The 26,833-nt window shown below is 40.0% G+C and overlaps 1 protein-coding gene across 9 annotated transcripts in view; it reads right to left on the bottom strand.

Annotated features, from left to right (window-relative positions):
- Positions 1-26,833, bottom strand: part of EBF1 (EBF transcription factor 1) — a 283,136-nt gene that overhangs the window by 63,897 nt on the left and 192,406 nt on the right. For 5 of the 9 annotated variants that reach the window (XM_056348364.1, XM_056348366.1, XM_056348368.1 and 2 more), the window contains exons 9-10: positions 11,834-11,967; positions 3,962-4,088 (exon numbers count right to left, since the gene is read on the bottom strand). In XM_056348364.1, the coding sequence (XP_056204339.1) occupies positions 3,962-4,088; positions 11,834-11,967 (261 nt within the window). The remainder of the gene's footprint in view (positions 1-3,961; positions 4,089-11,833; positions 11,968-26,833) is intronic. The other 4 variants (XM_056348365.1, XM_056348367.1, XM_056348369.1 and 1 more) reach the window with 1 other exon arrangement.

The following is a 26,833-nucleotide window of genomic DNA, read 5'->3' as shown; positions in this document are numbered from 1 at the left end:
ATATACTTCTAGCCCCTATATAGTCCTTTGCTCTAGCTTGGGAACAAAAGCACAAAACCTTAAACTGAGCAGGTGGTAGAAGACACAGCATAACACATGTTTATGGACCTTCCATATGTCCTGTCCAATATGCAGTGAGAAAAATTCTCCCTTCACTTACATTCATAAAGTCCCACTCAAATCTCATGGTTTAGTACCATAGCAAAAGTCATCTGTAAAAATCATGCTGTCCATGATGCATTCATTTTTTAAAACTAAAACAAACAAAACAAATCTCAAAGGCCTGTCTAGGTATCACAAGTTTGCACCAGATCTTATCCCTTATTTTAACTCAACATATGTCCTGACTCACCTTGGCAAACTACCTACGGATTTGTATCCCTGGTGGCTTCTCCCTGTATCTCAGTTTCTCCAGTCCTAAAATAATGATAGTGATACATACCTGACTCCTAAGTTGTGACATGAAGCTTAATTCATTCAGTGCTCGTCATTACTAGAAGGCACTTACAAATGAAGGGTGCCATAGGGAAATACTGACCACCACATCTGGGTATCTGGTACCTGTGTGCAATATGGACTTCTAATTTTATTCCAAAATGAACACACATGCAAGATGTGTTCAGACTTCTGTATTTCTTATAACATTCTCTCAGGAATGTCAAAGCTTAAAATCTAAGAATTACTCTGTAAGTGCATGCTAATGGCTTGCTTTGTAGATGGAAAATAAAAAACTTATGTTTTCTTGTAAGCACAGGGTTGACACTGGTTTATTTCTTTCAAAAATACTTATAAAAGCCAGGATTTCTCTGTATATATGTGACCTTGATTCCTAGATGGCACATGGGCTACTTAGAGATCATGTTACTAAGTTATTTGCAGTTAAAGGGGAAAAAAAGGCTAAAATTAATGGGTCACTGGGTATTTTCTTCTGAGAACTTAAGTACTTAACAGTAAGAAAAAAACAGTTTACAGCCAGGTGGCTTGAGGGGATATTTTGTTGAACACTGATTAAAAATAATTTCTTCTAAATGAGACCTGACCACAAAATGGGACCATTAACGAGCAGGGACATTCTCACCAGAAAGGAAACTACGCTTGATCAACTCCTGCACCGCCCACAAACCCCAGGTCTTTTTCTCTCTCACACACTCTTTTTTTTTCTTCCCTTTTTCTCCTCTCCCCTTCTCTTGTTCTTAATAGCAGGGTAAATAAGCAGCAAGTGATGCTGAAATGTTTTCGGCCAAAAACAGAGGCCAAACTCCTCTGAGAAAACATTTGGCCTCTGTGGTTTTGTAATATGTTCCAGAACACTGAGTTCACTGAAGAACATTGTGAAAAACTCCCATCGGCTGGAGTGATGCTGGGGAATGTTACTGTATCCCAACTTCCAATTGGTCCATTTCCTGCAGGCCTTGTTAAAAAAAAAAAAAAAAAAAAAAAAAAGAAAAAAAATAGTGCTATGTGGGAGTTAAAACAAGTTCTCATGGGAAAAATGAATGGCAAGAAATTCTATCTTTAAAAGAAACAGCTAATCTGCTAGTTTGATTGTTCTTCAAAACTTACAATGAACCAATAATCCTAATTAAAAACACTTGGCCTAGTTCTCTAAAGCATCATAGCTTTTTCTATGCTTCGTTTGTACACACCATAGACTATTAGGTTTTTTTCTAGTGCTCACTAACAAAGTGCTGACTTTGTTGGGATGGCTGAGCTAATTTCGTGAACTCAGTGTGAAACCTTAGCTAAACAAAATTGTGGTAATTTTCCTTAATTTGTAAAAGTGATTGGAGTGCAAACAAAATTTTCCTCTTGGGTCAATCCTATAATTTTCAATTAACTAAAACTAATCGGCAGGCGTGTACTGAACCTGCATTTTGTTTAAAGGGCTGGAAGGCACTTCTGAAGGTCAGGATGCATTAATTGTTTTTATTTTAGTTTCATTTAGTCCTTTTTAAAAAGCCACATTTAAGTTCAGGCTGCCTTTAAAAGGAAAATGCAAATCGTGTGAGGTACGATTTCAGTCACAATAGCTTTTCTGTATCCACCGTAACTCCATAAAACCTGCATAAGTAGGAGAATTGTCCATGGATTGGATCCCCCTTGATTTTATCATTCTTTTGTATTTCATAACTTTCATTTGCTGAATGAAAAATAATGTGATTTAAACAGTAACCTGAAAATGCATATATGGAAACAGTCTCCCTACTGGGACACCTTATTTCCACATTTAGCCATCTGCTTCTGGGTAGACGGGCTAAACTGCTGCCCTCCTTTTTACTGGAAAAGCTAATTAATGATGATCTGAAAAGCTAAACCAAAACGGGTCCAAGCCACTTTTACATTTGAATTGCAAAACAAAGTCCCCCAAAATGTCTTCTCAAAGTCGAGAAGGGCATGTTTCCTCCCTTTCTTCTTCCTCTACATGCATACTTGCCATTTCACCAGTCCATGAGGCAGCCACCCGAGTGGCTTGACAACAAGCAGGACAGCACAACTTATTGTGAGTGAGAAAGTGAGAAGGGAAAGGATTTGTGGTCAAACTGGCCAGAGCTCTGGCTGACACTTTCATGTGGTATACACTGGCAGTTTGCACCAGCTGGCAATTTGACCCTTTGGTTTTTCTTTTTCTTTTGTTCCAATACATTCAAACCCTAAATAACCTTTTTGGTATGGTGTGTTGTTGTCCAATATATGAATTTCCCACACATTGTTGAAATCATAATGATCGCAAATACACACAGCCTCCACAAATGCCTGCAGCTCAGCCAGCAAGGCGATACATGAACACTTTAAGACCCAGTTTAAAGAAACCCAGTGCATAATCCCAACTAGGGGAGAGGGCATTTGAAAAAGACAACAAAGCTTTATAAGGCACCTTTGTTCAACTCGCTCAGTGTTAAGAAAAATCAAATGAGAGCTTTTGCTACCCAGCTGGAGCACAGAAGTCTCTCCTCTGCCTCGAGTCCCTGTGTGTACGTTCCGAGTTGGAGCAATATACATGCCCAGTGTAATTCAGAATGCCTCATAGCCACAACTTTTTGTGATATATATGTTATTCTTAAAGTTTCGGGGCCAACCAAGAATGAGGAAAGGAATTACACTGGATTGTGATGAACCACAGTTCAGGCAGTTACAGAAGTAGTCCTGTCTGCATGTGTCGAACAACAAGCACATAAAAGGACAAGCATATCAAAACCCAGAGCAAGGCACTAATTCTTGTAGCATGCGTACCTTCCACGGAATCAGTGACACACAGTCTTTTTGAAACGTTATGCTGCTACCTGATTTATTTCCCAGGCCATTCTTATCACTACTGAGAGTGGTTTAACATTGACAGCACCTACAATGTCCTAGTGTGGTTTTTTTGTTAATAATTCTTCAGGCCAAACCACTCAGCTTAGTGGCCTCGGTGTGGGCTGCACTGCACCCCAAAATACACGGCAAGTCACTATGTCTGCAGCATCGGCTGTGCTGAAGGCTACTGAGCCTCCCTGGAAGCCAAAGACAAGTATGTTACAGTGAGATGGGCAGGCAAACAGGCAGCTGCTTCGAACGCTTGCAACACTTGGCTGACAACATGAGATGGAGATATTTAGGAGGATGCTCCTTGGAAGGCAAGTTTGTGATTGCACTAGTATGCCTAGCTCTTTATGCTTGCAGTCTTCCTCTGTTTAAATACCTAAATATCTGTTTTTCTCCTTCCTCCCTGCTCCTGGGTAAAGAGATGTCTTACTGCGAGGACAAACAAGCAAACAAAAATCCCACACTGGTATGTTTTCAGGTTCACCTCTACAGTCATCCATTTCTGAAATCCAACCTAAAGTGGTACATTCAATGATGTGCTCAGCCAAAATAATAAAATACAGTACAGTTTTTAATGATGAAAGCAGAAGCCTTAGCAAGTGTGATATATTGCCTGCCCTATTTCTTTACATTATATCTAGTACTAAAGCATCCTTACCTGTGTAAATGAATCTTCCAGGCGTTCCCTTGCAAAATTGCTTAGACTTGTAGGACAATGTGACTTCTACAACCCCTGGGATATGTCGGGGAGGCGTCTGTACACGGATAGCATGAGGAGTAATCAGCTAGAGGAAAACATTGAGAAGGGAGAAGAGAGGGGGAAAAAAGCACTGTTAGATACTGAACACTTCTTTAATAACACTTTCCTCTCAGATCACAGTAAACAAGCTCTGAAACATGTAATTAACCTGTCAATGTTTGAATACAATCTTGATGTAACCCACACAAAAGCCAGTGACTATAATATTTACAAGCATTCTCCTTCTCAGCCATAACAACATTATTTCTGTTTTCATACATGGCAGGCACGTGCTTCCTAGTACAAGCATTAGCTCAGATTTAATGCAATAACTTCAGCTTACAGCAGCAAGATGCCTGTGTTGGCTCAGGTGAACACTGGGGTCATGACAGTGTCCAACAAATCTGATTGATAAATGATACACAGTTATATGTGTGAACATGGCAGAGCACAAGCCCAGAAAGGCTTTTACATGTACTAGCCCCCAGCTGACATCTGTACACTGCAAAAGCACCATGTGCTGCTGTGTCAATTTTGTATTCATTTTGTGTTCGTATAAATGATTACTGCAGAAATGTAAAGTCTGGCTTTTGAAGGATGCTAGATCTTTCCTTGGAAATGATGGGAGCACTCAAAAGAGATATACCAAATATAACCATCTAACCATCACTTCCAGTCTGCCTTTACTGCAATGACTGACACACATCTGAGACAGCTCCCGCAGATGTGGATTTACACAGTAGTAAGTAGAAAAACTTAATTTTCTTGCTGTTGGGGCTGGAGATCCTGATCTTCTTAAGACAAAAGGTTAGGGTGGGTCAGTGCTGCAATTTCCAGGCTCTAGACCATTTTTGCTCTTTCAAGATTCTGGAATGGATTTAAAACATAGTCCCTGAAATTAGCACTAGAGCCATCTAGGAGATCACTGATTTACAGCAGGTTAACTCAAATCTCTGCTTCACTCAGAAACTACAACATTGTCCTCCCCATCACTGAAATGTCCTCTTTTCACTCATCATTCTCCCTCAGACAAGAATAGTAAAAAGAGATACATAGAAAATGTGACATGATTGTGTCCAGCATCCAAGATACAGCTCTGGCACATGGATAATCCTTCTCTAACTGACTGCAGCACATTAACATACTTCTAGAGAGGCAAACAAGACCAAGACCATAACTAGCCTCGACAGTCAGCAAAGCCACGGGCACCTATGCAGACAATCAACTACTCTGTGTTAATGGTTGAATTGTGTCCTGGATTAGGGAGTACATTTCAATAGAGAAAAAGATAAATAAAAAGCTAATTTTGTTCTTATTTTTACTAGGAACCAAATATTTCAAAATTGTAGTAAGGTCCTACCAAAAAAATGGACCTTTAACCAGTTCTTTGTTTAGGGCACAGGACTAAAAAAGCACAGAAGGAGAGTAATATCTGTCAGAGCCATCTGCGTTACTGAGGGAAATGGCATACACAGTAGGAAGTTCTCCACATTTAAAGTAAGAAAATTAATATTAAATCAAGTTGAAGATTAAAACCATAACTACCAGCATCAAATGCTCCAAAAGTTTTCCAGACACACGGAAGTCATAAGTCATATGTCATTTTAGAAATGATCATGTAGGAATTGATGCCTTCTTGTTTGTGAGCTCCAAAGAACATGTTTTCAGGCTCTGCTTTGAAATCAAGTGATTTAGAAACTTACTTATTTTTAAAAGAAACCTGCTTTTTTTTTTTTTTTTCCTAAATTACTCACTCTATCAACTGGGTGAAAAAAAAAAAACACCACCCAAAACCAAATCCCAAACTTCCAAGGATTGTTTTTTCTTAAATTGAGTTGGCTTACAGTTGGGCTGACCAAAGCCTAAAAATCTAGGGCAATTCTCTACACACCCTCAACAGCCAGCAGAGGCAGAAAGCACCACCAAAAAGCCATTTATTTCCACTGCTTTAGGCACCTCGCACATTGGGATGAACACCTCTCACGTTGGGATGAACTGCTCTCTGTGGAAGCATCTACCTTTCTCCAATGAACCAAGATGACAAGTTTAGACTAGATACTTAACTGTAGGCAGCCAAACATAGCTGAGATAAATTTCATCCTCAAGTGGTTCTAGTTAACTGGGTGAACTGGCAAGATGAGAAAAGTTTCATGACATTTTTAGGGGGAAAATATTTGTAAAAACAGCCAAGGATTTTAATAGTAAAGGTTAACATGCTAGTCTTACTACATCAGCATGTGCCTTGCACCCCTCTCCCCCATTCTGGCATGAGCTATACAGGCAGCTTCTGGTTGTATCTTTGAATTTCCCAGCATTTACTGGTCTGTCACCACTTTAATGTTCTTTAAACATAATTTGTGGCATTTTCCAATACTCATCTTCCTTGGTTCCCAAGAAATGTCTGACCTATTTATGGTCCATTGTTACAGAGAGCTGGGGAGAGTTAAGCAAGTTTCCTGGTTTGTTCTCCACAAACAGTTTGGTTTTCCTTTGTGCTCTGAAGTAAATAAGTTTAACTGTGTTTAAAACCACAAATATACAATAATGTCGCCCACACATTCCCAAAGGGTGAACATTATGTCTGAAGTCCTATGGTTTATGATGCTCAGGATGTATTTTACTCATCTCTTCTCTAGAACTAAAGCTTGGGAGGTATACCAGGAGAGTACCCGTGCCTTCTCCTTTTGCTTTTTCTCCTCAGCATCTGTCATTGACCCTTGTCAGTGACATAGTGCTGAGCTAGAAGGATCTTTGTTCCACATCAGCCTTCAGTTCTCATACACACAGAAAGGAACTGGCTAGCTTGGTCACATCCCAGCAGTCCCCTATATTGCTGTCATACCAAGAAATGGTCTTTAAGGAACAAACAGTGTCCCCTTGCACATCAACACCGGCCCTCTGGAACCCACCTTTTGTCTCAAACTCTGATTCCCCTGCACTATAGTCCAGGACCAGCTCCCCGAATTGAGCTGGCTCTGTTTTGCAATCTCAGTGACCCAATGGGTGCTGCACCAGTCTGGGTACTCCGGGGCCACCCACGGCAACAGCAAACCTTCCCTTGACTTCAACAGCTCGAAGATTAGTGGATGGTTCCTGTCAACACTGTCAACCTGTGACCTGACCTTGGGAACCCACTCCACCTTTTCCTAGCATGTTTTCTCCCCTCACACTGACATAGCCTGTATCTTCTTCAAGACACAACCCATCTCATATCTGCACGTAAAGCATCTGGAAGAGGGGAACTATTAGCTCAAGGGATATTAAAAGTAAAGAGACCACTTCTGGAAGCCTCTGAGCCCCAGACAGGTGGAGACTGGTAGAGTGTTCTGGGGAAGCATCACAACATGCTCACCCTGGTTTTTTTATAGACATCTGTCAGTGCCTACTGCCGAACACAAGACACTGAGCTAGGTGAACCTCCATGTCTGACCCAGTAAGGCCAATTTTATGCCCTAACCTCAGGTAGGAATTCTTAGCGCATTAACAGACATCAAAACAACCGTAGCAATGACATGCCGAGAACTAAGAATTTGTAAAGATGAGTTACATACATTTCTGAACACATTTTTTAATTGTAAATCTTGAGCAAGGCATTAATGTGTGATTTGGACATGAACCCACTGGCCAAAATCCCAGATCCAGCTTCCTCTTCCATTCCAGCACTTGGCAAATTGAGATCTGGAGCTGAACATAAAACTAGTAACTGGACCATTTCTCCCAAGGCATTGTCAAGTGAATTGGTCTGATACTTGGCAACTGCATTAGCTGTTTGATATAAACTTTTACATGTCAATTGGGACATGCTGTGGATTGCATTAAAACCTGAGTTAGAGATCTTCAGAATGGAGGAAGGTGCATGTCCTTCAATGTCCAAAACACATTTGGTTTGAGTCTGTACAACAAGCCTCTTTCTGTGGTTTGCTAATATATTCTAGACATTCTTGTGTGATGCAGCATCATTTCACACTCTTCAGAGTGCCAGGTTACTTTCTTTTTTTAAAAGTGACATTTTATAAGGAGATGTCATTAATCTGAGTCACTAGTTTATTTTTGCATGCTTGAGCTCTGGTTTGTGGTTAGGGAAATGGTGACAATCAGTCATAACTTTAACTTGGACTCTGTGTGAAGAGGACCTTAGGACAGGAATGAAGAAAAATCCTACCAGCTGAAGGTAATGACAGCTTTCAGTGAGAACAGGACCCTTAAGGAACCTATATTTTTAAAAATGACCAATGACTTTGCATGCCTCAATTCTGGGCATCCATATGCTGCTTAATAAGCTTGGGTTTTCAAAAAGAGGGTGCCTTCTCATTTTTTAAAAATGAGTCAGACCTCCAAAATAAGCACTCAAAAACAGAGACTTCCAAAATCAATAATAAACATAAAAAGCAAAATAAAAAACTGTGTCACAGAATTTGATTCGGCAGCATTAAAAAAAACCCCCACAACCAACACAAAAAAACCCAACCACAAACCAAAAAAACATCTTCTGTTTTTGTGCTGTACAAAGGTAAAAAAATGATGTTTCAGTGCTTCATCTTTTCTTAATACAAAAGAAAAAGAAGTTGTTTCCATCTGACTCTGTACAGCTGGAAGAATGTTCTTGGCAGGAAAATGTTTGAAGAAATCGTTCATTTTAAGCAAATATTGCGGAATATTTATAAGAAACTAATTTTGTCTTCACAATCGTGTATTTGCCCTGAAACTCGACTCTTGGAGTTTCAGCCCCCTAGTAAGAGAGAGAAGCAACAGAGGATTTTTATCAGCAGCTCAGATCTGGAATATTTGCAACAACGCACAGACTGAGAACGTAAAAACCTGCAAATAACAACTCCGTCTGGCTGGGGAGTGGACAAACAGACAGGCAGCGGCTCTGGCAAGCAGACGATTGCAGGGAGTTGTCTGTCCAGATCCAGCATGTGCACAGAATCTACCAATGTCCTTTGTTGATTATGAAAGCGCCTTGGAAAAAAAAGGCATTAGATAGCCCATTTTGCTGTACTCTAAAAATATCAAGGACTTTTAAAGTCATTTTTATAAAGTAATATGGGAGTTAAGGATTAATTGAACCTACTGGCTTAGGGTATCTGTATTTCTGCACAAAATTAATGTGACAAATTAAGTTTTTATTTAGTTCTCCCTGGCTGAGAAAGGTTGTAATTATGTTAGAGTGTTTACAGCTCAAATATATGTTTAAATAATAAATATGTGTTTCAGAAACCATTTCAAACCTCCTTTTTTAACACAGTCAACTCCATTTCAAGCATATAAATATTTCAATTACAAAACTTGAATACATGTAAAATAAATTAAAAATATATTATTTACATTTCAAATTATTTATAACATATGCTGCTTGACAGCAACAAATTCAACCTTAAAATGAATATTTTTTTTTTTTTTACTTGTAACTTTGCTTCTGAACTGTGATAGGATTTATATTTTAAATATCCATGCATCTCAGGTACTTACATGGATTTTGCTATAATAAAATCTGAGTAATATAGGACCTTTAAGACAATTATCTTCACAGCACCTCTCCAAAGAAGGTGACTAATCTTATTACTATGTTACAGAAAGAGAATTGAACTTTAAGCAGATTATGTGATTTGCCCAAGGTTCCATGCAAAGTCTGTGGCAAAATGATGCTTAATTTAAATATTAGACTTCACCCCCAAAACCACCTGCAATTATAACCGAAAATAAAGCTAGAAAAATCCATGCAAAAATGCTCTGCAAGACTCACTCTTTTTCTTTAGTTTCCACTTATCTTGTCTTGTTTTGGATTTTTTGCAGCTCAGTTAAAATCATCTTTTCTTTGGGTCCATGAAACAACTTGAAAATTCTACTTGAATTCACTGACTAAATAACCCGGCCAGGTTTGCTGAAAACTGAGCCTGACTGGCAGCTCAGGGGGAACCTGCTCTGGGTTTGAAATAGTACTGAAATTTAGAAGACTGACAGTTCAATTCTATACTCTGTTAAAGTAAAACAAAAATATTTTTCCTGGATACTGAAAATGCACTAGACATTTTTAGAAACAGGAAGGCAAACGAAAGAACTTATTTTGTACTTCATAGGTGGCTAGTAAGTGTAATTTGAAATATTTATAGATGACTATTATTTAGGGATCATTGAGACAGCTCACGTATTTCTGCACTTGTTTAGCATGTTTGTCTGCTTCTCTTAGAAATAATTTCTTTTCCCCTATAGGGTTTTCCATTGCTCTCACAGGTGATGAAACTGAGAAGCAATTCAGTAAGGGAGAGACAGTGGAACAGTTTTCACTCAAAGCGAACTTGCAGCCCGTTATAGCAACAAACTGACTTTGGTCTGGACCCTCTCTAACATTATTAATTTTATGACAAGACCTTGCAACCATCAGCAACAATGTTTTGACCAGAACTAGCTCTCCTGAGATTAGAAACGGCCAATTAATGGCTTCCACTAATAAATAGAATCAAGATTTATAATGAAAGATCCAATCCTGCAGTACCAAAATCAGAGCACTTTCCTCCCAGCCTCTTCACCTTTCCCTGTTAAACGTCTGTAGCCATAATGGCTTCAATCCTAACACACAAAATGCTTACACTGGACCCAGGGGGCACTTTCATGATCACATAAGGGCTTCAGAATAGGGCTTATTTAATATATCTCCTTTTCTGGAATGCCCTTTCACTCACACTGGTCCTCAAGTGGAAGGATGAGAGAGAGAGAGTGAGAACAGTGAAGCCCTGGAAGGACATTAGAGAATACCCTTCATATGGAAAAAATGCTGCCATATGTGCAATGGCATCAGTAGGGAGAATGTGCTGGATATTAATTAAGCTGTAACGTTGATTTAATATTTATAGGATATAAGGTAAAACATCAGAAGATCCTTACATCACTGGGTAAGCATTGCATAGCTGTTTTGGAGATGCTGATTTGTCTGTTGGTGTGTGTATTTCAGTATTAAAATAATGAAAATAACAATTTCTTATAAAACCTCAATAATGCTTTTGGAAAGCCATAAATGCAAAACATAAACCTTTCCTCAGAGCTGTGTTCCCGTGCCAGTGAAGCCTGTGGAAACTCTGCCCCAACTTCTACAGCCCTGCACACTGGAAGTGGCCATTTGGGTGATGCTGCCTGGGTTTTAACATTCCACAGGCTTTCACAGGATATCAGACTCCACATTTAATTATGTGCCAGAAGAAGAGAGGATTTAGGAAACTGGGAGGAACAGCAACAGCAAAAATGGATAAGAAACAAAAAAAGGGTTACTGTGAAACTACGGAGGCCCCTGCTAGGTATGAAGAATCTGTACTTTCCACTGTGGATACAATACTGTGTATTTGGTTGCTATTATGAAAATGACACACCAAGCTTCTACACTTTAAGGATATGTTATTCAGAGGTGCTGAATTTCTGCAATCTCCACCTCAGTGAGCTGCAGCTACAAGCAGCCGGTTTCCCTGGAAAGCAGGATCACCTAAATGTTTGTTTCCTGTGGGCCCTTAGCTATTGTAGTGCTAAATGCAGAATTATTCACACAAGCATTTATCCTTCCCTTTTCTTGGAATAAAAGACACTGTGCTAAATTCTGGGCCAGTGAGAGGAGGTGCAAATCCCCTGGCTATAAATGATCTCTGCCACAGGTAAATTTGACTAATTATTTTCATAAAGCTGAACGAGGAAAGGATGCACATCTCAACATTTGTTGCTGATTTAGCATGTGGCATAGAAAAAGGACAGGCTAGCTATAAGCTAGACAAAGCTATTAGACATTACCGTTCAGACAACACCTACCTCACTCCAAACCAGCATGGTGCCGAATATGACCTGTAACCCATCAAAGAAATTGTCTCCTATGATGATGACAGTGGCACCTCCTGTAGTCCATCCTTCACTTGGACTGATGGCTTTGATACATGGTGTAGCTGCTTTTCAACACACATGAAAAAGAGAAGTATTCTGCTGTTAGAACCAGATTTTAATGATAGAAGACTTGAGAAAAATAAAATAAAAGGAGCTTTCATTTTCCCCCCCTTACTAACACAAAGATTTCAGCAATCATGTTCTTTCTAGTACATGCACATGACCTCAAACAGTATCTTTGGAAGCATTTTTTTTTTCTCAATTAATTTGTTTGGGTTTGTTATCTGCATTGGAAAAAATAACTTGTTTTAAACCTACATTAACAAAAAAAATAAAAATAAAAAATCACAGCATGATGGGCAGAGACCAGTTGGAAATCAGGACAAATCCCTATCTTTATTCTATATTAAATGCACAGTTAACCTGAGTTAATAAAACAATCTCCAGTGAGCTTTATTATCCATTATAACCTGAATTTATCAAGGAAACTCCTATAAATATTAAGGCAAATACTGTCTAAATAAAAAAAGGGTGTAACCCTCAGCATTTCTTTAACTGTTCTGTAATCAGATCCAGGTTGTTGTAGTAATAACCACCCTGCCCTGCTTAATGGTATGGCTACTACTACTACAAAAAAACCAACCCAAACCCAAACCAAAATCCATAACCCTGCCATATAGTCATTCCAGTACTCTGCATCTACTGGATAATTAAGTGTGTGCAATGCATTCTGCCGTATTCACAGGGTCCATCCCCACTTTCACTAGCCACTTTCTTGGCACCATCTGTACTAAGCGTCTCCTGAGAGGATATTGAAAACTCAAGCACTGCTCAAAGTGGTAAACTCAAATCTTGGTGTAAGATCTTCTGGTTAAAGACTATCTAAGCAGAAACACACTCAACTTTATATATTGTGGGATAGGGCAATATAAATGTCCACATACTGAATCTCCTCCTCTGCAGCACTGGAGTACATCAGAATTTAACTGTGCTGAAGCAACAGGAATAACATTACCATTAAAAAAAACCCCAAACAACTGAATAAGACAAAAAGCCCAGGATAAGTCTCAGCTGTGGTGTCTCAGGGTGGTCAGATGGGTTGACGAAAAGAAGCAACTCCATCCTGAATGTGACCAACTTCTCCTTGCTAACACAGCACGAAGTGAAAATATGACACCATACCATTAGATAACATTTTAAGTAAAGTAGGTACCTCAACAAATTCATTAGCCATGAAAAACGGATTCCTTAAGGAGCAGCAAAACTCCACCAGTCAACCTCAATACTGGAAGGAAAGATTTTTTTCTTTTAGATAGGAACCCAGTCCTCAGCAGAGAGAAGAGGGTGGCTCCTCCGAAAACACATAAAGGACTGCCATTGCCCACGCTGATTTTGCAATGTCAATCAGGTGTCAAACAGCAGGACAGACTTTGTTAGCTGCATATATATATATATATTTCTCTCTGCATCTATACCTTTTCTTTTAGGATTGTTGGCATTTGGCTGTGAATTGCTACTTTGTTGAAAGGTTGCCTCAGCTGCTAATTTGGTTTGTTACTCTGAGTATTTGATGACACTCAAGAGAGAGCACTCAGGCACTTCATCAGGTAAGGATTTACTTGGAAGATAGGGTGTGAAATCCACCCACTTGTTAGCACCTTCCAGGACAACACCCTTGCACCCATGAATTACTTAACGTGGCTATGTAGTGCCACAGCCCCTGCCCTACACTCTTCTAATTGTACAGACAGTAAATTAATTCAATCACAGAAACCTAGTTTTAAATGCTCCAGAGACCCTGTGCATCTTTATGATTATTTCGTGAAGTTCTGCTAATGGTTTAGTGAAGTGCTAATTGCATGTGTTGGTGAGGCTGCTGAGAAGCTCCTTGCTCCCAGCCCCTGGGCAGGGCGGGCAGGCGTGGAGCTGGGAAGCCAGAGGGACCTGGAAAAGGAGCCGTTGAGTCACCCTTAGCAGTGAGTTTCTGTGGGCACTGCTGCAGACTAGCACCACCGGTGATGGAACGCATGCATGGGGAGCAAACAGACCCCATCCCTACCTACAAAAGGTTGTAAGTGTCAGGCAAAACTTTTCCACTACTTAAGCTGGTGGAGATGCCAGCTCTAGTGAAAAACACAAACACACAGAGGCAGAAAAAAATCATTACCCTACTCCAAACTTGGCAGAGCATAGCCATTAACTTTTACATGAGCTAACAAAAGAAACATCCTAACATTACCGTCATGAAAATGTAGTGCACACACAGAAGTAACTTCAATATGTTTAATTTGGATTCAAGTTACTTGCATAAAACTGTGCATAAAAAACATTGCAAAGTCCAAAACCAAATGCTTTCATTTCAGCCGAGCTCACAGCAATGGATTTACAGCGAAAGCAGCTTTTCAAAATGCCATCTAGCCCTTTCACAGAATCAAACTTTTTCATAAATAAAAATTAAAATCACTTCCAAATTACACACTTTCCAGCATTTCCAGTTGTTTGTGGATGCACACCCCCCACAATAAAACCTGAAGATAATCAGTTTCCCACGTGTCAGAGACTGAGCTACTTTTCTTAAAGACTACAAGCAACATTTTTTTTCCAGAATACCAGTGAATAAAAACTGTTTGAGACCATAAGCCATTAACAGAAAACATATGCAGCCTTCAAAATTATAGAGTCAATTCATCTTTCAAATGAATGCAAGACACTGTTCTGCAGTTACAGGTCCCCACTAAAGGTCTTACTGTTTATCTTGTGATGTTCTTTGCGGTCCCTACATTGCACTCAGAGGTGCGAGGTGCTGCACTGTCTGTGCTGCCTCATGTATTTGATTCTGATACTTTATACATACATGTGCTTAATATCAAATACATGCCAAGTCCCATGGCAGCCAGGGGGACTTTGAGCAGACACTCAGGTCCTTGTGCTGAACTGGGGCTGTGGGTTGTTCACTGGGACACTCTCGTCTGCAAAGTCAATGTGACCACTCGCATGTGTAATTTTATTTAAATATGTAGCAATTATGCTGAATCAGTGCCTCACCCAAACTGCTGGCAATAGCCCAGGACATCTCCTCTGAGGACAAAAAGTCAGGACTTGGTGGTTTAATAAGCAGGGCAGGTTGGTGCCCTTTGCAAGCACTGCCTGAGAAGCAGTGAGAGATGCTTCCCAAAAGACTCCAGGGCATTATTTTCCCTTGGGAACTGTCACAGAAACCAATGGAACTTCCCCACTTTCACCACACAGTTTCTCTTATCTCAAAACGTAAGTGTCTGTAAAGACTGGAAGGGCTGCATGAAGGTGCAAGGGAAGCTGCACTGGAGGGCTGCATCCCGAGGCAGCCTGTGGAGACATGCTGAAGGGGGCATCCAGACTGCCACCTGTTTTTGAAGGCACAAAGCATGTTTATACAATGACATATTGGCAATAGCCAGTGTCATTTGGAGCACTGGCCTTACTAAATCTTTGCCCTTCCCAGGTCTTTTCCTTGGGCCACCAGGAGGGAGGATGGAAGAATTAGGTCCCATTTGCCAGCATCACCACAGGTAACGTTGAGAGGGGAGGGGGGCAAGGCAATGACCTCAGCTCTATTTATGCCCCTGGTACAACTGTCTGGCCAGCTCGGGCCTTTAGCTCTTCATACTTCTTCTGTTAATCATTTGGCAACTTTCAAAGCGCTGTCTGGAAGGTGTTTACTTCTGTGCAATCCTAGAAAAACAGAGCTAGGCACAATAATCTTTTCACTGGGGACCTTGATTTTTCTACATTTTGTTTCGGTCACAAGAGAAAACAAAATTCAGAACATTTTTTTTGCAGAATGCAAAGTTCAAGAATCTCTATCTGGAATTAACTATTACACTTTTTAATATTTCCAAGAAAACCAAAATATTTTGTTTCAAAACATTATCACTTAACATGCCCTTCTGTAACACCAAAGCATCATTTCTAAAATGGTGTTTTTAAAACAAATAGAAAAGAGTTACATAAAATTTAGGGGGCTTCTGTAGAAAAAGTGATTTTAGTCAAGGTCTGAAACTTCCCTTCTACAAAAAATGCAGGACCAGTTCTAATAAAGCCAATGAAGTGTGTGTGATTGATGACATGAACAGATTTTATGTCCAGAGAAGAATTATAATTTTTTTAAAAAAGGATAATTACATATTCTCACACATAGAAACTTCTTTTTAAAATGAACAGTTGGGAGCCAACTACAACCAGAATGAAAAGTTTGGTAGCCTAACTATCAGATAAGATTTTAAGGGTCTTTGGTGTGAGTATATTGCATTCACTGCATGTTTTCAGAAGTCGTTGGACTGAGGAAAGACTAAATATTACTCCTCCAACTGCAGGTGTGGACCTTGCAGCTCCTTGCTGAAGGTGATGAGGCCACATCCTCCACCTGCTGAAATGGCCTAACGGTTATGAGCCTTAACGAGCTGCTCTCCTTCTTTGCATAATATCAAGGCAAATCAGTGTTAACATCTGACATGTTCCATCGTGCTGCTCCTGCAGTTTGAGTTAACAGAGAGAGGAGGTAGAAGGAGGCACTGCAATCCCAGACTTATTGAAGCCAATGGGAATTTTGCCACTGACTTCAAAGCTAAGGTCTCTGTCAAAGTGTTGGGCTAAAGGCTGGACTTGATAATCTTAAAGGTCTTTTCCAACCTAAACAATTCTACAATTCTATGATTTTAAGGATTTATGAGCAAAAACCTTAATGACTTTCAAGGGAAACAATGTTCTTTGGAAATCTTCATCTTTTCTCAGAATACACAGTGTTGAAATCTTATCACCTTCCATACAAAGGGTGGTAGGTACCAACTTCAGCACACAGGTAGCAAAAAAGAAAAGTTTTTTGTTGCGTGCTGTGTGTGTCAAGTGTGTTCCTCTACTCCCCTAGCTACTGATATACAGGGGATTTTTCTTCCTTCAAACTGTGACAATAAAATGATTACCCCGCCACAGTTTAGCATAATGGTTCAGAAATGCTTGTGGCATATTGCAGAGTTAAAGTGGAAATTATTAGGTAGCTCTTCTTTGTTATAATAATGATCACTCCACAAATAAAAGCTCTTCTCCCAAAGGTACTGCAAGGCACAAAATGCTAATTCTGAAGATTATGTGTGCGCTTTTATTAAATATTACTATGCCCTGTCTGTTTGAGGGCTTCACTGCTCTGATTGTTTTATGAGTGCCATGTTAATGTCAGCCCCATCTTGCTAGCAGCAGGCACACATTTTAGCTTTTGTATGAGAGTTGATCAAAGGCCATGTGCTGAGGGAATTGCTGAGAAAACACGGACAAGCGATAAAAATCTAACAGATTAATTGGTTTAAATTTCATTTCAGGGCGTTGAACTTTGGCTCAGGACACTAGTACTACACTACCAGGCAGGGCCTAATTACCACATTTCCAATTTGCCTCTGAACAATGCTTGGAAGGCAGAATAATAACAGAACTAATAATACTAATAACAATAACAATAATAATAATAATAATAACAGCAGCAACAACAAAATAACAGCAATACCATCTCCTCGTATCTTCTTGTACATGTTTAACAACTTACTTTGTGTGCAGGGAATTGCACTAGGAAACCCCTCTCCCCCACATCACCATCCCTCTGCCTCCTGAGCATTTCCACCTGCCTCAAATAGCAACTGAAGACAGAAGAAATAGCAGACGCCCTCAGGAGCATCAAACATCTGAATTTACAGAATCAGTGAGGTCCCAATTCAAGCCCCTCACAAACACACACTGGACATCTCATATTCTTAATTAGGGACCTGCATTTATAAACAGAGAGAGCATTTTATTCCGCAACAGAAATTATCTATTCCATTGATAGAAAACAGAGGCTGGAGGAAAAAAACCCCACACGTATTTACTACAAAGTTTATGGGTGGCCTTGGAATAAGGGTTAATTGAGCTTAGAGGTAAATGTTCACTGAGGTGAATTAGTGGGATGCACATCTATCAGCAGGGCTCTGGGACTGCTCTTATTTAGCTTCTGAAATGTATCTGCTCTATGATTAATATCCAGTTTGTACTAGTGACTGTAAGAATGACCTCGCCTGCAGTTTTTATCATGAAGTGTGGTTTCATCCTCCATTATTCTATGGATGAGGCTCTGACAACAGTTGCTACATCACAACAGGAGTTTAAATGATGGGGTGCATGACTTTATTTTTCTTCTCTTTAAGAGTATTGTGACACACAAGGAGAGTTGCATAAAGGCAGTTAAAATTGGGAATTCAGAGGAAAAGGGAATTTATACCCCATCTTAGAGGAAGTACTGAAAATATCTGGAGTTAAATTTTCCTTTTTTTCCTTGGGTAAAACCTAATTCCAGGTTAAGTATATAAATGACCCACAGATTAACCCATGGTTTATGGGTCTGATCCTGCACCCTGTTAAATGCTTTTGCCAAACTACTGATTTTCAGAATATCAAGACAAATCAGTCATAAGCACTCAAAACCATGACTTCTTATTAAGTTGTGCTTCAACAAACCACTTAAGTGAGTGCTTAAAAACCCAGCTGAAGAAGTTGCAAAACAGGAGCTAGATTTTGTTAAGGTAGTTGGGAAGTCCTCTGGGCAAAGCTGTCAAGAGCTATGTAATGGATACAGAACTAGGGTTTCCATTTCAAAAACCATTCAGGTTACATGTAGACCATCCTGCGCAGTGCAGGGCTCATCCAGCCTGACACTAGCAGCAGCAGAGCCAACATACTCATGCCAATGTGCTGATTTCAGGAACTAAGCTGCTATGTCTACTCAGAGTTGCAAACTGTCAAATGTAGCAGTGACTCAGTGCTAACTCTGGGATTTCTAGAGCAGTTTTATATCATCTGGTGGAGATCTTCCCTCAGGTACCTCATAGCTATTGAAATCACGTAGGGTTTGTGACACTCAGCAAGGCAGTGCCCAGGAATGGTCTGAGCCCAAATTCCTTTCCCACAGCACGCTGGAACTGAAGGCACACAGCACTTGTTGGGATGCCCAAGGCCTTTTTGATCTACACTTTTAGTTTGGCAAGGTATGTTTCTCTTTAACAGGGGAGAAAACCACTATTTCTTCCCTTCTTGAGTTATAAATTTACAGAGATGTTATACAGGGAGGGAAGGGTTACTCCATTCATCATTGTTTATTGTGGATTTTCCACATTAAGCACTTCAACAGATTGACTTTAACTTGGAGGGAGTGGGTTTTTTTCAGAACTGAAAATTATTGTTTTTCCACAATTTGTCAGTTTGAGAGAATGAACCAAATATTCTGTGTGCATGTGTGTGAGAGAGTTGGGCTGGGTTGCTTTGGGTGGGTTGGTTGGTTTGTTTTTTCAAAAATAAGATTCTTATTCCTGAGAAGCAGGAGTTGCCATTGTCTGCCCACCGACTTTGAGCATCCTGAAAGAGTGAACGCTAAAAATCTTGTGTGCTCATGCAATGGTACCGTTCCAGTCTAGTGTGTAGAAGCGTTGCCGGAGCTGTATGCAGCACAAGCAACTGAAGTTTACAGAACCAGCCTGGATTGGAAAAGTCTACAGGACCAGTTAGTCATAGACACTTCAGGGAAAGGGAATGCGGCAGAGTTTTTACATATTGTACTGGCGCATTAAATCTTCACTCTTAAGCTAAACAATGCATTTGCTGTTTATCTTAGTAAAGTGATGATCTTCCTGCTTTCCTTTTTCATATCGCAGCCTGCTCCCTTTCCTATTCTCTCCTGACAATAAGCAGCTGCTGTGCAGGAAACAGGGTAACAGAGGTTTCCCTCTTGAGGAGATAACTCACGCAGCTTTATGCAACACAGGCACGAGGATGTGATGCCCTACTCCCCCTTCCCAGCTCCCTCCTTTACAGCATCTTGATATTTGGGACTTACCATTTGCAAGCTTTAAAGATTAGAACACCCTGCCAAAAATGGCAACCTCCTCCTGGTTCTTCGTGACATCTGCACTGGGTGAAATCACTGAACCAAAAATATACACACCATGCAATCCCTCCAGGTTGGGGGAAGGGAGGGAAGGTTGCCTTTGTTTCTGTTTTCAAGTAGTGAAATTAAAGGTATTGGCTGTGATTTTCTGCCTAACATTTCGGATGCTTAGTTCCCATTAATGGGAATTGAAAATGTAAATTACCTGGGATAATATTCTACCTACAATCAATACTTAAGCCAGTGTTTCTCTTTTATCCCTGCTGATGCCTCAGCTAGCAAAGTTACATTTCATGGAGTCCTCTGTGTTTCTCTTTCCCTAATGATTTCCAAAGCTCTCAGTTGTTGATCACTGCCTGAAAAATGACTGCATGGAAAAAGGAGGCAATCTGGAATAATGAGAGACGTGTTACAAAGAAATTTGCTCTGTACTTTACTTACAACATTTCCATAAAAATAATAATTGTTATCTCTATATGACTGCAATAAATGTATTTTCATTCATTCTTCTAAACCCTTTCACACCACAGAGGAAGTTCTGAAGTTCTGATTTATTTGGGGCTTTTTTGCTTGTGTTTTGTTGGTTTTTTTTTTTTTAATTTTAGGAAGAAACTCCTGGTTTCAAAAAATTAATAAAACAGTAAGAGCCCTTAGCATCTCACTGCAAGTTGGTAAAACTTGACTTCAAAAAGAGAGCTCTGTCATGTTTGTTTGGCAAATAATAAATTCCCCAAGAAAAATGCAATTTCACAAAACACTTAATTTTATTAAATTCAATATATAGGTAAAGCCAAAGGTATAGCTAAAACATGAAGATATATATAGAAAATAATACGTATGTTATTATTCTTGAAAAATTTTATATGCACCCTCTCTATATAAATACATAGATAGATAGATATTTCAAGAAGCCTAACAATTTTATTGCGAGATTTTTTGACGCACTGTTCCGATTTTTTATTTCAAGGAAATTTCAGGCAGATTTTAAGCTGTAATTTTTGCATTCATTATTTTTGCCCCAAAGTTGGAAGATCATCATTTTGAGTCAGCCATGAAGAAAATGTAGTGGATAGCCTAAACCAATGCAGCTACTCAGCTCCGGCACTGACATAAGTCTCTGTCATCTTGAGCAGCTTGGTTGCACAGGGGATACACACACAGTAGACCAGAAGAAACATCCAAGCACATCCAAGAATATTGCAGAGGGTCTACCAAATATTGGCAGCACTTCCAGCTGCACGACTGGGGATAAGTTTGCTCAGACCCAAGCACCAAACCAGTGACTGCTGCAGTGCACTGTCCTTCCTCAGGGAGAACATCTCAGGGATGCACAGGCATATTCTGACCCCAAGCAAGATAAATGCTTTGCTATGAGTCCCCAGATTATTGCACCTCAATTTCTTCACTCCTTCCTCCATCCCACAGGGTCACTTGAAAAGGTAGAGGAACAGTGTTCCTAAAAGATGGGAAGCCAAAGGCAATAGCATGCAGGGGACTAAGGTGTGATATACGCATGGGATTGCACCATTTTATCTCAGTGCGGACTTTAAAAGCTTTGTTAGTACAACAGTGAAAAAATCCTATATGCCTCTCCTGTTTCAGTTTCAATGGCTTCCTACTGATTCAACTACTGATTTAACGCTGATGAAGTTACAGAGCCCATCTAAGCCAGTATGACTATTTTAAAAACAATAAGCATGTCCAGAAAGGAGACTGCAGCTGTTTAAGTACACTGAAGTTTAAAAATAGCTGCACAGATGCAATTTCTGAGTGAGGATGAAGGCAACCCTGCGAATGGATGCCCAAAATCTGTAATATAAACCAACCCTAAAAGTTTGTCAAAATAAACATTGCTGCATACCTTGCATACTCTAAAACCTACTTAATTTAACTGACCGGTTCCTTCAGTGCTGCTAACTAAGGTCCTGAACCAGCAAAGCATTTTATAGGATGGAACCAGTCATTTGCTTAATGTTAACCCTGTGGTTTACTGTTTTGCTGAATCCTAACCTCATGGACAGGCAGGTGGGTGCTACTTCTGAATTCATGTTTTGTTCACCATCACCCTGGTTTCATTTTCTCTCTTTTATTTTCTATCAGTACCTTAACAAAACTGTAAATGTCTCACAGCAAATCTCTCTAGAGTCAGAACATAGGACTAGATAAAAGCTCCTGAGCCACAGCACCCCATCCCTGCAGGGTGTAAAAAGTTCAGCATCTGGAGCACAACAGCAGCAAGTCTTGATGTTCAGATGGACACAGGCACGTTATGGCCACACTGGCAAGGTTTAGTCAATAATACACAGAAACTATTCTAGATGAAATGTAGAGTTCAATCTAAATCTAAATTCTCACTCCCCTGGACTAAATATTAGTATCAATTAAACTTTTATGGAATCTTTCACTATCACAAAGAAAAAAACAGAACCCCACCCCCCCAAAATCAGTTAAACCCCCCACTGTATTATATAGCGCAACCATTAGAAAGTTCACCTGAGATGGATTCTACAGCAAAGAATTTATTTCATCCTGATAAAAACAAGAGCCCCCACTAAAATTAATTTTTAGTTGAAGTCTCTTTGTTCAGTAGAATTGAGAAAGTCTGCCCACAGCTCACAGTAATCGTCTTTCACAAACAGAACAACCCGCGTAGAAACACAAAGCAGTTGTGGCAGGGACAGGGAGTGCCTGTAATCCAGTTTCTTCAAGGGAAATTCAAGTACCCTAAGAGTTCTTATTCCTCATCTGATTTCTCTCACAAATCACAGGCTGCTCTCTAATGCAATTTTCTGGAGTCTGAGAATCATAAAGTCAAATATGAACAAGTCTAGTGGAAAATCTGTGACGCTAATCTTGGCCTACGTTGTATTTTTAACAGGCACTGAATGTGTGCGCCGGATTATCCAGATGGCCATACAGGAATCATCCTGATAGGATTAAACCTTTGTGCTGAACTCTGCTCCATCTGTTCTCGGAGGTTTGCCTATCGCTATCAGAATACGAATGTTCAGCCCACGTCTAGCACCGCGACTGCAAGCGCCTGTTTACCACACACACGCACACACATATGTAGATGTGCACATACATATTCTTGAGTACTTGATTAGTAATGTGAGATGAAGTTAGTCTGAAATTTACCACTAAAGAAACATATTGGTTTTATTATTTGTTCGAAGAACAAAGTATGCAATATCTAAATTCAAACAAAAGAGCGTTTTTGTTGTTGTTCTGGGACTTGTTCAATTCATTAAACCATAGTACTGCCATAAATTTATAGATGAAGGCATGACTAAACATAAAGCAGCAAGGCTCTTCATCTTTGAAATCTATTAGCGTATGAGAATGTATGACACAATTGCACTTTGAAGATATCATGGTTAAATATTTCAGATTAAAAACCAGCCAACAACAAAACACATGTGTGCACACAGCGTTGGTAGCTGTTATTTGTGGCTCAATCTAGTCACAGGCCAAGAACAAAAAAAGTAATAATCAGTCCCAGTAAAAGAAAAGCTTATTCCCATTAATGTTGCTTTCTGCTTTTATTATCTATTAATGACAGTCTTCTGCATTCATTGTTGCAGCCTGGCAGATGCAGCAAAGATCCATATTCATCACGTGCAAAAAATTGTGCTCAGGCTGTCTCCGTGACAGGTTACGCAGAGCTGCCAACGAAGAGACCAAGGTCCGATGGACAGCCTCAGGTTTCCAGGCCCTGGGCCAAGGGAAAAGGTAGGGAATCTGGCTCTTCCGTAAGAAAAGCATCCCAGTGATCTTAAGGTTTAACTAAATTGCTGTCCTGGCCAAAAATACACTACAAACTAATGACTACCTGGGATGGGAACAGTGGCTAAGGAAAATAAACAAAATAATGCAATTGTTGTTATTATTGTTGTTGTTGTTATTAGGGAGGTTTGATTCAGAAATGCAATATAATACTCAGCCTGTGTTTGTGATGGCAGCGGGACAGCAGCGGAGGCAATGTAACCTGAATTGCATTGCAAGCAGAAGCTCTGTGTTGCAAAGACTGAGATCCCCTTGTCTCCCCTGTGCAGTGTCTTTCAGACTGTTTCATCCCGTTGTTTGTGCTGCTCTGAATGCAGGGTCAAGCACACCTTCACAGCCATTTAGGCTTTACTTGCAAAAACACAAGCATAAAAAAATATTTATAGTTCATAGTATTTGTCCAGCAATGACACCACATAAAACCAGCACACTGAAAATCTGAGGAGTGAATACTTTGGACTCAAGCCTACAAATGCTGAGAGAAGTTGTTCTTTCAATGTGTCTGATAAAGTCATGCTATGTTTTTATTTATTTATTTATTTAGGGCTGTATTCAGACCACCTACCTAAGGCATTACAGCATGTAAAAAGTCAGACTCCAGCTCTGGCTGGGCGAGTCAGTCTGCCTAAACTGGGATCTTCTTTGCGCTATACAATGAGCAGAGATGGGCAGACACCTTTGGAAGCTTGGAGACCCAGGAGTTCCACACTGGCTCCCAAAAGTACCAAGGGACCTCGGCAAGATGATATGTAGGTAGGAAGCAGCCAGATGCAACCCCATAAAAAATATTTGGCGGCTGATATTGAACAGGCACCTGACTCTGGGCTTTCCAGCAGGCATCTCTGCTTGGACTCAGTGCTGAATGAGGAGGCAGCACTCACTGTCGCCTTCAAGGTCACAATCCCAGGAAGGGGATAATTTTCCCCAAAGGGCCTCTGATCAGAGTTCCTTTATCTTTCAGTGCCTCAGAAAGCCAAACCTGGTCATAAATAGTTGAGTGACGTTCTCACCTGAATGTACCGCGGCAAAGCGCTGTGACCTCAAACCCCAACCCACTAAATAAAGCTGCAGCTGGAAAGATGAGCAGCGTTGTGGTCAGGCTTGCGATTTACCTCCGAGTGCTGGCCTTCTCTCTCAGCATGGATCAGGTAGCACCAAACCTATGAATTCCATCTGCAAGCCCAAGTTTTCCGTGAACAGTAGCACGAGCTTTCTGTTCCGTCTCCAGCAGCAGGGGAGAGCTAGCACATCTGCTGCCATTTCACAACCCAAAAGGGACCTCTGTGGGAAACACACTTTGCTTTTTCATGGGATAGATACAGAACCTCTGAGAGAGTTGCTGCAAAACCATAATGATATGGTATTAACCAAACATAATTAATTTTTAATTTCCTTATACATCCATTGCTAACAGACACTTCCAACGGTAGCACAGTAAAAAGCACACAGGTTCCTGCAGCATTTGGGACCAAATTTTTGGAAGCATCCATCTATCCAGTGGTTCCAGTAAGCATCTGATGGAATTTTCAAAGCACCTGGCAGACAGGCATAGAAATTCTGTAGCCAGAGTTTTAAAATTCCCACTAAATATCTATCCACAGCTTTAGGCACCTTGGTGCTTTGAGAGTTAGGATTTAGGTCCAAGAATTTCCAAAAAGATTGCTTTGGGGTACCTACTCTTTTGGGTAACCACCTGACTCTCAAAAATTGATCAGAAAGTCCTAAACATCCACCTCATGAAGGACAGTATCTTGTTAAGCAGCTCACACTGGCTCTTCCACCTTAATTTGCATATCTAAATGTTTGCATTGCGTTTGAGAAATAGTTTTAAACTGCTAAATTTCAGACAAGTTTTTCATAAAACTTTATTCTTGATCTTTTTAATAAACTTCCTAACCCTATTCGCTTCCCTCAATGAGGTCATAAACCAGTGCTGCTTATATTACAGTCACTTCCATGCTAAAGATTTGTCACAAAGAGAACTATAAATTCATGGAATGAAGGTGGAAAGCAGAAAGGACTAATTGTGAGACACAAAGCTTTCTGGTTATGCTCAGCAAACAGTTTGGGTTAGGAGTCTAAAAAACACTTTATGAAGTTGTACTACTGGCTTTAATGAAAGCACGCTTTTTGCAATGCCATGCACTCCTGAAAAATCATGTATTCTGGATCTGGGCCAAACACAAAGCCTGTCTCCATTCCAGTATTAATTATTAGTAGTTTATTTTTATTCTTTACTACTAACATTAATAATTTTCAGATGGCAACCTAGATTAGAATAACCGCTCCAAACATCCCACCCTGGTGGGTTCCATTTTCTGCATCAGTTTCTTGGCTTATGCTGTTAACTCATTTCCTTGGATCTGGGGGAGCTTCGTCAAATACTGGTTTTGCTGGGGAAACACTTGGCAGGCACCCTGCAATGGACAGTAAGGGACAGACTTGAACGCTCACACCAGCCTTCTCTCAGTTCAATGAGACTATGTACAGCCTGAGACGCAAAAAATACTGAGCTCATTATTTGTGAAGCTTTCTAATCAGAATATTCTACATGACAATTTGGTGGAAAATTTTCATCTAAATAAAACTTTGACCTTGAGATTGTTAGCACTCAGCTGATTCACACATGGACACATGTTCCATGGGAACAGAGACCTTTCATAGTCACCAGTTGCTTTGGGGTATTTAAATACTGGGATGCCTAACATGAAACATTTGGAAGTGTCCAGATACCTGCAAACTGCTGTGAATAGCATTCCTTGATAATCACGACCTTTCAGGACATCCACATGAATCCTCAAAAAATCACTAGTTCTTGGCTTTCATTTACAAACCACAATTCACAAAACCCTTTTCCTTTGTACTCTGCCCAAATCAGCAGGGGACTGGAGAGAAAAAAGCATCTTTTCCCTACATAACAACAATAAAAGTATCCTATAATAAAAAGCTAAGTTAAAGGAAATTGTTGAGAAATAATATTAATCATAGTACAATAATACAATGTTTCATCATTTGCTAGTGTGCACATTTTGGAAGGCTGGAAAAACAACGTCTGGCAAAACTTCCCTGCCATACGGTGCAGTATCTCTCAAACATTTCTCTAATCCTAATGTCATTCTTCTCCCCTACGATGCCATTGTTTTAGTGACATGGTGGCCAGCATAGCAAATTGAAATGTAATGAATGCTCATTACCTATGAATATTC

This window comes from Falco biarmicus, chromosome 8 (genome assembly GCF_023638135.1).
Source record: "Falco biarmicus isolate bFalBia1 chromosome 8, bFalBia1.pri, whole genome shotgun sequence".
In the NCBI taxonomy this organism is placed as follows: Eukaryota; Metazoa; Chordata; class Aves; order Falconiformes; family Falconidae; genus Falco; species Falco biarmicus.
The sequence above is the reverse complement of the archived record's forward strand: the minus strand, read 5'-3'. Positions and strand labels throughout refer to the sequence as shown.